At 36.9% G+C, this 13,240-nt stretch overlaps 1 protein-coding gene across 1 annotated transcript; it reads right to left on the bottom strand.

Moving 5' to 3' along the window:
• Positions 1 to 8,734: 8,734 nt before the first annotated feature.
• On the bottom strand, positions 8,735 to 12,745 carry LOC126778063 (zinc finger protein 433-like). The gene is given in 3 exon segments (XM_050501411.1): positions 8,735 to 10,393; positions 10,395 to 10,594; positions 12,715 to 12,745. Coding segments are annotated over 3 exon segments (1,470 nt in total). The 3' UTR covers positions 8,735 to 9,154.
• Between the last annotated feature and the right edge of the window lie 495 nt (positions 12,746 to 13,240).

Genomic DNA, 13,240 nt, shown 5'->3' with positions numbered 1-13,240 from the left:
ACACAATATAATATTCAAATCACCTAGGAAACGAAAAAAAAAAATATTTAAAAGAATATAGGATCATAAGATTAAATAGATTAATCAATAAACTAAAAGTTCGTTACAGTTTTTTTATTTAATCGCTTTTTCTTATGAGTTGCGCATATTGTTTATGAATACGGCGCCTAAATTTTCGGGACACGCATCCCGCGAGTTGGCTCTTTGAAATATTATGATAATTTGCGTATAAACTGCAAGCTATATTTAAATTATTTACATTTCTCATTGTGATTTAATTTATTGTACAAATTTCTTAATGTTTCGAATTATTTGTTTTAATCATTCATTTTACTTTATGGTAGGGCTATATGCAGGCCTGTCTGAGTAGGTTACCACTTTTGTTACACTCTTGTACACTCATTGCTTATTCTATCGCTACTTACTATGTAATATATTATTGTGTTCCGGTTAGAAGGGTGAGCGAGCCAGTGTAATTGTAGACAAGAGGGAAAATTTTACTGCGGCATTTTTCTAATAAGCTTAGCTACTATAAAATAAAAATATGCCTGCAACGAATGACCTCGAATAAGAAACATAATGTTTTCATGGTTTTAGTCTTATTTCATTTAAATGGACGAATTAAATGTAATTTATGATCTTTTAAGGGGGCGTACATTTTATTAATTAATCTGTATTTTTTGTATCAAAATACAGCTTTGCACCAGCGTTATAAATATTATTTTTGAACGCAGGGCAAACATTAAAGGTATCTTTGGATAAGTAGTATATAGTTAAAAAAAAGTTATGTAAAGTATGATTTCACTATTTCATCTAGTATTCCCTTGCACAAATATAATTGTTTAAATTTAAAAACCATTTTCCCTAAAATTTAGAGTTATAGAACTTAAGCAAACATGAAAAGGTCACGACGTACTAGTACCAAAATTCAAATATAGCTTATGCTCGATATATATACTATGGCGTTTTTTTTTTAATTTGTATCTAAAAGGTACCAAGTCAAAACGGATTCTGCCCACATGATGATGATGACCTCCTGACCAATTTTGGCCACAGTGGACATTCTTAAGAGACTAGCTAACTGCGCGGGACATATTATAGCACAAAAGTGCGCAAACACAAGATGCTCTCTCTATCCCCTCTTTCTTATATGGGACAGCAAAAAAAAAAGTCGAGATGGCCTAGCGGTTAGAACACGTAAATCTTAACCGATGATCGTTGGTTCAAACCCGGGCAAGCGCCGCTGAATTTTCATGTGCTTAATTTGTATTTATAATTCATCTCGAGCTTGACGGTGAAAGAAAACATCGTGACGAAACCTGCATGTGTATTATACCAATCCGCATTGGAGCAGCGTAGTGGAATAAGCTCTAAGCGTTCTCCTCAAAAGGGAGAGGAGGCCTTAGCCCAGCAGTGGGACATTAACAAGCTGTTACTTTATACTTTATATAATTATTTATATTCATATATACATACCATGCTATTTGTATTATAAATCATCATGTTTTATATACCTCTTACGAAATATCGTAGTAAATTTCAAAGGACTCTGTAATCATTAAGCATAATCTTATTTTAAAATTGGAACCATTTAACTTCGTTAAAGAGTTATGACCTTTCAAATGAGGCAAGAACATCTTTCAGAATATAAATAAGCAGTAAAATAACTAGTTTAATTCAGTAGCATAATTAAAATCAAAACGTATTAAGTGCTTATTATTTTATACCACTAAAAATATTTACTGTTTTCATAATTATTTTATCAATTTTGTTTTTATTGTTTAGGCATTGATAAAACAATTAAAATTTCAAATAAAAATGTGTTGTTGATTAAGATTTCTCTCATTAATGGCATTAATTATATTCCAGAATTTTCTAAAATGTTAAGCTCGTTCTAGTAGCAAGACCGAAAATAGCCCAATGGTTATCAATAAAAAAACACTAGGTAACTTGTATAATATTTTATATGTATCGAATGTATATATAGCTGGGTCATTTACCGACTGGGTATACCTCTCAAACCAGCAATAGTTAGTGCTGTTGCGTTGGAGGGTCAGAGCAAGTGTAACTACAGGTACAAGGGTTAGTGGCGCATTGGCGATGTAAGTAATTAATATTTCTTACTCCACCAATGTCTACGGGCGGTGGTGCCCACTTACTATCAGGTGGCCTATTTGCCTATAACAAAAAGCCGAGATGGCCTAGTGGTTAGAACGCGTGAATATTAACTGATGATTGTGGGTTCAAACCCGGGCGAGCACCACTGAATTTTCATGTACTTAATTTGTGTTTATAATTCATCTCGTGCTTGACGGTGAAGGAAAACATCGTGAGGAAACTTGCATGTGTCTGATTTCATTGAAATTCTGCCACATGTGTATTCTACCAACCCGCATTGAAGCAGTATGGCGGAATAAGCTCCAAACCTTCTCTTCATAAGGGAGAGGAGCCTTAGCCCAGCAATTTAACATAAAGAGACTGTTACTGGACGTACTGCCTATAACATAAAAAATAACGAGAACGTAAAAAGAATCTCAAATATACGTTTAAACAAAAATGACTTTAGCGAGTATTCTTCAAAACCTTCTAAGAGCTTATGATCATGTTCAAATCATTATCCTAATATATACAGTGTAGTGTCTTAAAGCAGAGTTTCTCAAAATTTCACGTGATTTTCGTCGAATATAATCCTAAATTATGCGTCCATAAGGCTCACATTTCCACTTTCCACGACGTAGTTACATTTAAGACCCTCGTAATGTAAGTTAAAAGTTGAAAAGGTATCGTTAAGAAATTTATATTTTAGGGCACGAAAAATTTTGATTAAACATTGTTTATATTTTTATTAATGTTTTTAGAAGAACGTCTTTGGGCGCGATGAGATGAGGGGCGTTTATCACCGTCCAGGGGACGGTGATTAAGATGCAGGCCCACATGAAGTATCTGGGCCTGACCCTGGACGGAAGATGGAGCTTCGGGCAGCATTTTGTCCAACTTGGCCCGAAGCTCATCAACGCTGCTGCTGCCTTAAGCCGGCTCCTACCAAATGTAGGAGGGCCGGAAACGCCATGCCGGAGATTATACGCCGGTGTTGTGCGGTCCATGGCTCTGTACGGTGCTCCCATCTGGGTGGACGCTCTCACCACTCGGAACAAGGTTCTCTTGCGAAGGCCGCAGAGAATCATAGCGGTGAGGGTGATACGCGGATATCGTAAGGTGTCGTGGACGGCGGCAACACTTCTCGCGGGCGATCCGCCTTGGGAGCTTCAGGTGGAGATGCTCGCGGAAGTGTACCGGTTCCGGTCGGAAGTGAGGTCGCGTGGCGACCGTCCAGGGTTGGAGGAGGTGCTGCGAATCAGGACTCTCGCCCAGCAAGCCCTGATTCGCAGGTGGGAGGAGGATCTGAGGTCCCCATCAGCAGGCCTGGCGGCAGTGGAGGCGATCCGTCCCCACTTGAGTCGCTGGGTAACGAGAAAAGGCGGCACACTGACCTTCAGACTGACTCAGGTGCTTACTGGACATGGGTGCTTCGGTAAGTACCTACACGGAATAGTCAGGCGGGAGGTAACGCCCTCCTGCCACGAGTGTGGTGCGCCTACGGACACGGCATGCCACACTCTGATGGAGTGTGCCGCTTGGGGGCCTCAGCGCCTTTCCCTGGCGACTTTAATCGGCGGAGACCTTTCGCTGCCGAGCGTGATAAATGCCATGCTTGGTAGCGAAAGGTGCTGGATGGAGATGGTCTCCTTCTGCGAAAATGTCATGTCGCAGAAGGAGGCTGCGGAGCGGGAGCGCGAGGAGAGTGCCTCCGCTGACCCGCTTCGCCGAAGAAGACCGGGGAGAAGACGCCGGCGCTATGCGCATCTTCTCCTCCCGCCGTGAGTGTCGCCGGGGCCAGGGGGTCTCTGTACCCCGAGTACCCCCTAGGGTTTGGAGGCCCGCAGAAGCGGGCCAACCGTCGGGACGGCACGGTAGTATGCGTAAGCGATCCCGTGACGTCCCCCGACAAGATGGAGTGGGTACCGCTGGTTTTTTAGTGGGTATTCCGGCGCCTTCAGCGCCGGCGAGTCGCACATACCCCCCACCTCATGTGGGGGAAACACATAAATGTGTTTTTCCAGCGAGAAAAAAAAATAAAATAAAAGGGGCGCGATGAGATTAATCCCTAACTTCTGGCACGTGTACTGAGCTCTGTACTGTGCATGCGCTCATATAATTTTTAGGAAAAATTTAAATGAATGAATACTATTCTGTAAATTTAAGAAACAGAGAGAAGGAGTCACTAATAATATTCACACTATATCCTGAAGTTAAGCGTAAAGCTTGTTTTAGGAGAGGTATGATAATAGCTAAAAGAATCAGCTTCTACAACTTGCTTATCTCTATGCGGCCAGTATACCGCTATTTATGTTTAATTTAAAACAGGTAGGCAGACTGGCGAATGGGCAACCTGATGATATGTGGTCACCTTATATATATATTAAGCCCACTTGTGGGTAATGAGCTACGTTAGGGCTTAAAGACATACAAGCCAACCACTAAACCAATGACACATTTAATGTGTATCGAGTACTATAAGAAAGTACTATTGTTTTGGAACACAAAACAATTCGTGTAATTAACTTGGAAACTAGACGTAAATGTAACATGTTAAGACTATGTATAGTTAATCATAAAACATACTCTATTCGACACCACTTACACTGGCTTACTCCGGTTTACACCGGTTCCGAATGTAGGTTATACTGAGAACTGGCAAGAAATGCAATAGTTACTCTTTCCCATCAATCATATAAACTTTATAATCATGCATAATTAAATTTAAGTATTTTGTAAGAAAATTAACGAACATTAGATCCAAACTCCCTTTATCATCTTTTTTAATAATCTTGTAAAGTGTAATATGCCTTATTTATTAATATTTTTTTATCTTGAGATATATTCTTTGATAAAAGTGAGATTAAATATTAATGTTAACATTTTAAAATTTACAGCTAATTAAGCGGCGTTGTCGAAGGAAAACCGGACACTCTTCTGGCGGACTGAAACTTGAACGGAAATTTGTTGAACTTGACTTTTTTCCGTGTATATTTGAAACCGCTATGACTGTATTTAGTGAATAAGTAACATCTTCTCTGAAGTTAAAATCAGGGAAATGTGTAAGATCGTTTGATAAAAAAACATAAATATAAAAAGTTAAAATTACAATTATTATTTTGCTATTTTTAGTTTAGAAGCTTTGTATTTCAGGAGATTTTAACGATGTCTGAAATAATGCTAAGTCTGAAATATGAATGGTACCTGACCAGACGGACTCGCACAAAGGCCTACCACCAAATCTTGATAGCATTCTTCCAACCATTTCAATTTCATATTAGGTTTGTTTAGATCTTCAATCTTCGCTATAAGTAATGTAAATTTGTACGTTTTTTTTATAAGTAAAAGGGTTTTTTTAAAGCATATTTTTAATATCCTTATGTACGTATTTTATAATTAACGCTGATAGATCCTATCATTATTTAAACTGAAAATGTTATTAAGTGAGCCTAATATATTACTTAATTTAGATTACAATTACTTTAAATTATATTTTATTGTAGTTATGAGAGCCGTTTCCGCTTAGTCTAATAATGAAAAATTTATGGATTATCATTGTAAAAACTGAATTTTATGTTGCGATATTTGTTATAAATTTAACAGCCTGTATATATCCTACTGCTGGACAAAAGTCTGCTCTGTGTTCCCGGAACACACGGCAAAATTTCACCCAAAAGATGCTGGTTTCAAGACATGATACTCAGAGGTGCTTTTCTTTAAACCCGTAATCTTTAGTTAATATTCACGTGATCGAGCCACTTAACCATCTCGGATCTATTTAGTATACGAATTTAAACGAAAACAGAACTAAACAAAATAGTAAAACGAATTTCAGAACTGTCATTTCCCACTGTTCGTACGTAAAAGTTTTAATGGCTTTGGATATGAAAATTATTAATGAAATTGGTTAGAGGAATTAGGCTTGATTAATAGAATAAGTACTTATGGCCATAACTTCTCAGACTTGGCGTGCTAAATCTATAAAAACAAATTTCATCTATAAAAAACAAATTATAGGTACTATTTATAGCCGTAATCTGGCCATAGTCCGAAAACTCCATAACTTAGGTGAAAAAATATTGATGTTCCATTTACGATTGCTTTTAGCTAAGTCATCTTATATAAGGACGTTTGCCCTTTGTAATCAAGCTAGACATAGCTAGACTAGCTATAATATAGCTCTCATTTTTACAATTATCAATGGGGACCTCTTTTCTGAGATACATTTGACAATGTAGACATGCATATCATTGCGTTTATTTTTCATTTGTTTTCTAGGCTACTCAATAATTCAAGTTGTGTTTAGTTTAATTTAACTGTACATTATTTTGTTTAATTTTATTTTATATATGCATATATATAAGAACTGGTAGTAATTTTTTTTTAAATAATTAAATAAAAAAAACCCCGGTAAATATATATAATGTGTATATTGGTTTAGTTTTTTTAGTTAGGGATTACAAAAAAAAACGTTTTATCATTTATTAATTTGGTATAAATTAAAAATATAAAACATTTTAACAGTCATTACACGAATTGTCACACAGTATCCGTTAGCTATAAAATCGCTGAAACAATATACCGTTCGGCCGAAATTCCTACAGCTTGATTAGTTGGCAACTAACCACAAATAAATTGAACTTGGACCTGTGGCGCGATTCAAACCGCACAACCCTCAGGATGAATTTAGTCTTGACATGATACTGTACAATGCTGAGTCTTTGTGGGATAATTCAACTGGGACACGTTTCAGTTTATCAATATAATCAAATAAAAAAATTTACTGCTTATAAAGATAAGATTAAACAATCTTATCTATCTATATAAATAAAATGTGTGTATGTTTGTTATGTATGGTTTAATTTGATCCGATTGTGAATTTGATGAGTTTTTATGCGTACGCTCAAAAAGATTTAAAAAAAAAAGTTTTTTCTTATATTATATATTATGTTTGTTCTTAAATTTATACGTTCTATGTAGTTCCTTATTCTACCCATGCCAAGTCGGTTGACAAGTTTTATAAAAAAAAACAGTAGAAATACAAGATTCATAATTATAGGTTTAAGGTATAAATAACTTTTCCACGCCTTGAGTGTATAAGACTAGCTTCCGCCCGCGTTTGAGCAAAAATGGGGGTAGGCAGGTCACCTATATCCTTGATAACATGTATACAAAATTTCATGATAATCGGTTGAGCAGTTAAAACATAAAAGCGTAACAAAAAACAAACTCACACTCACTTTTACATTCTAATAATAAATCTTTGAAATCGCTTATCATATTCGGTGGACGAAGATCACAAAAATCATATATTTTTTTTACTTCCCGGTCAAGGTGTATTGAACATACGAATTTATTGTGTCGTAAATGTATTTACGTTTTATGAACTTTTGACTGGATCTCAGATCTTTAGGTATAAACTTTTAAGGAGTAAACGCTTCGATTGAATCGCTGATTTATTGGTGATTAATTTTTCATGAACGTAATTGCTTTACTTGTTTCGATCTATCATTCATTCCATATAATACTAACAAAGAGAATGCATACGTCTAGATCACAAGTATATTTTATACTCGAGCTTGTAAAACTACAAAAGGCATCGCGAAAAAACTCATAACAATTAAGTAAAATGTGTGCTGTCTTTGTTTACATCTTAATATTATTGACAATAACAAGGCTACGTGTCACTTGTGGTAGAGCTTTGTGCACGTCTGGATAGGTACCACTCACTCATCAGATATTCTACCGCAAAACAGCAGTACTTGGTAATGTTGTGTTCCGGTTTGAAGGGTGAGTGAGCCAGTGTAATTACAGGCACAAGGGACGTAACATCTTAGTTCCCAATGTTGGTGGCGTATTGGAGATGTAAGCGATGGTTAACATTTCTTACAGTGCCAATGTCTAAGGACGATGGTGACCACGTACCATCAGGTGACCTATATGCTCGTCCGCCTTCCTATTCTATAAAAAAAGTGTAGGGGCTATAACTGATACCTTTGTCATAATTAACACGTAAATGTGTGTGAATTGTTTAATAAGACCAAAGGGCAAAGAAATATAATTTGCTTATTTTATTAAAGCCATTTTGTTTCTATTTATTTTACCGTAACCGTAACAGCCTGTGAATGTCCCACTGCTGGGCTAAAGGCCTCCTCTCCTCTTTTTGAGGAGAAGGTTTGGAGCTTATTCCACCACGCTGCTCCAATGCGGGTTGGTGGAATACACATGTGGCAGAATTTCAGTGAAATTAGACACATGCAGGTTTCCTCACGATGTTTTCCTTCACCGTAAAGCACGAGATGAATTATAATCACAAATTAAGCACATGAAAATTCAGTGGTGCTTGCCCGGGTTTGAACCCACGATCATCGGTTAAGATTCTTACCACTGGGCCATCTCGGCTCATTGTGATGAATGCGATGAATCAATTTGAAAAATATTATAAACAACCAATAGTACCAAAGTATTTTATTTATATATTTAAAAATTACTTATAAACAACCAATTTAAAAAAAAGAATATACAAGCAGAAATGTTGAAAACATTTGAAGTATTTTATGTATATCTTTAAAATTGCAATTTTTTTTTGTGTAGGCTAAAACAGTAGCCATGGGTGCAGCTGGGAAGGGTTATATAAAAATCCCTAAAAGATTTACAATTAAATAAAACTATAAAACACTAAATTAAATAATAATCACAAGTTGCAAGTTAAGAAGTGCTTTATAACGGTTACTGTGCTCCCCTGTGTGTGCCCCCCAGTATCCCAGCTACACCCATATATAGAAAACTAAAACCGTACAAACTAAACAACATACCCGCATCAAGGTACCTATATTCATTATAAAATACATAAAAATACCACTTCATACAATTCTTTATATAAACCTGTTTTTTTATTAATATATTTAAATTTTGGTCTCAACATTGAATTCTTGTCAATAATATAATTAAAAAAAAAATTGACATTAGTTGCCTAAACGTTTGACAGGTAAAAAATTATCACTCCATATAAAATTACAGGTAAGGTACACTTATATTAAAAGTGGCTCGACTCCATTCAAGCGGAGTGCCCCATGAGGGGTACAGCAGACAACCCATACTGTTTTTCTAGTCTAAAATTATAATCCTGTGTACCGTGTATAGTCCTAACATGAATCCTTAGATAACTGGGCCGTGTGAAGAACTTATAACAAATATGACACTGGTATTTTTTCAAGCCGGTGTGTGTCTCCAAATGTCTTTTCAACTTACCTTTGGTAATGAAGCCCTTTCCGCACTGCTGGCAAATGAACGGCTTCTCTTTAGTATGAGTAAAACTATGTAATTTCAAATAATAATGTAGCTTAAAGCCTTTATTGCATATTTTACATATGTGTTTTTTTTCTTTAGCCTTTTCATTGTCTTCTACAGCTATTTTCGAGCCGTGACTCTTCAGATGCTCCTCCAGGTAATAGAAGTGCTGGAATATCTCCCCGCATATGTTGCAGACACGACTCCTCTCGTCGGCCGGTACGATGTCGGTGAGGGCGGAGGGCGCGTCCGGCGTTTTAGGTATCTTACGCGCGTTTTGTAACACCATCGCCAGGATCTCATTGCGATTCTCCTCTTGGATTAGCCCCTCCTTCTGGTGTGTGGCGAGATGCATCTGCACGTGGTACTTGGTGTTGAACATGTGCGCGCACACGGGGCACTCGTAGCGCAGCACGAATCTGTCGGCGCGGTGGCTGACGATGTGTCGCTGCAGTTTGCACTGCGCGTTGAAGCTCTTCGTGCAAATGTCGCAGATGTACTCCTTCTCGGGCTTATGGTTCTTCCTGTGGTATATCATCGTCTCGCGTTTCTTGTATCCCTTCCCGCATATCGTGCACAGATAGGGCTTCGGTCCGTCGTGCGTCGCCTCGTGCGCCTTCAACGTCGCCTCGTCCTGCTGCTCATCGAGGCAGAACGTGCATTTGTACACTATCGACTCGCCTTCGTGGGATTTTTTATGTACCTGCAGCGTCTCCAGGTGTAGAAATCTCTTTTGACAGAACTCGCAAGCGTGTGGTCGCTTCTGATAGAGCTTTTTCTTCTTATCCGAACTCCTTGGCTTCTTCGAGAACTTCGCGAGGGCTTTCTTCATTTTTAATTTCTTTTTATCGTCAACGACGTCGCCATCTTTCAACGGTTCCATCTTGATGTCTAAATTTTCTGTCTTGACTTCATCATCGTCCCAGCACTGCGGGTGGGTGAGCACGTGTCGGTGCATCTTGCTGGACGTGATGAAGCCGGCGCCGCACACGTAGCACTTGTAGGGGGCGCTCCCCGCTGTGCGTGCGCGCGTGCACGCGCAGGTAGGACGCGCTGCTCACGCGCTTGCCGCACTCGCCGCACTGCAGGCGGTCGCGGGGGGGCGGCGGGGGCGGCGAGCGCGGGGGGGCGGCGCACGTGTCCGACGGGAAGTAGTCCGAGTCGGACTCGTTCTCATCTTTCAAATCGTCCCTGAAGTCATCTAGATCTAATAAATATCTAGATGACTAGATAAATATCTAGTCATCTAGATATTTATTTTACTTCATATTTATTATTTCACATCTGTCAGGTATAATGGCCGAATATTTTAAAATAGTTTTTAAGTGTCCACAATAATGAACAAGACAAAGTTTCGTTGATGTGGTGCGACAGATAAAATGTTTAATCAAAATATAATACCACACTGCTTCACCTCAAACGTCGTAAACGATAGCAATCTTGGTTGATCGCCATCTTTTCACGAGCTGGAATCAAAGACGCCTCGTAAACTAAGAAGTGTTGGACTGGCTACTGCGAATACGATATTACCTCGTATAATATGTTGAGTTGAATCGATGTATCGATGTATATGTATCAATCGAATCGTGGAGATTTTTTTATTAATTAGAAAAACGGCTATTTCGGCGATGATTTTCTCTGTCAAAAATTAATGTTTTAGGAAACTCTATAACGTTACCACATTGTTCTATTCGGTACTTATTAATAAGGAGCGGCGTTCTAACTAATATTATAAATGCGAAAGTGAGTTTGTTTGTCACGCCTTTTCGTCTTAACTACTCAACCTGTCACTTTGAAATTTTGCATACACGTTGTCAGGGTGACAAAAAGGACATATTAAGGTACTTACCTCCCCTTTCAAACGCGGGCGAAGTTGCAGGCGAAAAGTGATTACCTATAAATTTTGTTTAAAGCATGATTGGTTAAGAAATGTTGTATCTCCTTCGCACGAATGTCAAATCAATAAAGAGAGAAAGTAAAAGATATTGTTTACATACAAACCAGCTTAACAACGTTTTTAAATAAGGTATATAAATAAATTGTTCCTCACTTATAACAAATTATAAACGATGAAATACCTTAACTTATATTTTACGGTAAATTAAAAAAGTTTCATTATCTATGTGACCTCCTTAACTTTGATCTTGAGAAATATAATTAAAAACTATAATTATCTACATCGTTTTTAAATTCAATAAAACAAAGCGTTATGGTATGAGCAGAAAACTGTATATAATTTATAAGATAGCTCAATTAATTATACACCTTCCAATTAACCTAAGCAAAGAAATAAATCATAAAAAGGGGTTTTTAACGTTTCTTATAAACTTAAAAATTTAAAAGAGGAAGCAACGTAATATTGATATAATAATTATATTTTAATTTATTTTATACGTTTTCAAAAATCGATTTTTGAAAAAATCGACTTGGCTGCGAGTAAAAATACTGATTAATTCGAGACAATCCATCACTAAACCGCAAGTATTGAGGACACCTGACTATGTACTAAAATCTTAGCAACGTATATAAAATCTGGCGTCTGTCTGTAATAGAATAAGTATTACCAAGATTTACGCTTCTTGTAGATATTTTTCTGGAATATTCTATTTATATGAGAACGTCAATTTTAGTTAATTGGAGACCAGGGAGTTTTTGCTCATCTTGCGACTGGATAATGTCTAGCAGTGGATTATGATCAGCTGATGATAATGGTGATGACAGAATCGTTTGACACTTTAACCACGTAAAATTAACCAAATTGAAAATGTGACATTATATTTTTTTATTTGTATGTACATTACTCAACTAAAGATGTTATTTTCTTAAATACAAAGAGGTCAAACGTAGACTGAATAGCGATGACTCAAACTTGTCTAATAATAAAAAAAAAGTGTTGGAAAAATTTAGCGGCAAAAATGTGCGCCAATAAAATTATATTGAACTAACTTTGAGAGGGTTGTGAAGAAACAAAGTTGCGATAATTTATTTTAGAAATGGCGTTACAATCTTATTTAAGGAGCCGCTGCTTTATCTACAATAAATATGATTCATATTTGCTTGAATATTAAAAATATACTAACTTTAATAGAACTAGTTTCAGATGTCTGTTTTTACTTTTTAAATAACAAAAACGTCTGTGAAATTGCTATAAGACACCTACAATTATTGCAAAAATCATGACACGTGTCAAGGAGTAATAATGTCAGGTCAGGTCAGGTTCCTTGAAGTTTAGAGCGTCATGGTAGCAGGCGATCCCGTGGCGCTCTTCGTTAAGACGAACAGGGTGCCGCTGGTTTTTTAGTGGATGTTCCAATATTCAAAGCGCACTCAGCGCCTTGGACACCAGCGTGTCCCACATACCCCACAGTGTTCCCTATTTCCAAAATTTTAAATAAAATTATATCAACGAAAAAAATATATATACTATATATCTAGCCCGAAAGTCAACAAGTACTCTAAGTTTAGTCACAAGCGCTCTATACTTTTTTATCTATGTAATCTTGTGTTGAGTAATGCCTTATTTATTTGTCTTTTCAACAAACGATTTCAATGTATCAAAAAATTAATTATTGCTTAAATAACTAAAGTCACACTTTTATAAGTGTAATAATATTATAGCGGACACGTTAACAATAAACCCAAATGATTCTTGGGGCTTATTAGTAAATACTGGCTTTGTTAGTTACATACAAGTAAAGGTATTTAAAAGTGATATCAACAAACTAACTGATATCACAAGGAATACGGTCTGTTAAATCGTCAAATTCATTTTTCACCAGCCTTTTTATGGCTGCCTCGTTGGCCTAATGACTAGATATAAGGCCGCAGATTCCGAGTTAGGTTATTTGGTTTT

This window comes from Nymphalis io, chromosome 25 (assembly GCF_905147045.1).
Source record: "Nymphalis io chromosome 25, ilAglIoxx1.1, whole genome shotgun sequence".
NCBI lineage: Eukaryota > Metazoa > Arthropoda > Insecta > Lepidoptera > Nymphalidae > Nymphalis > Nymphalis io.
Note: the sequence above shows the minus strand (reverse complement) of the source record. Positions and strands in the feature narration are given on the sequence as shown.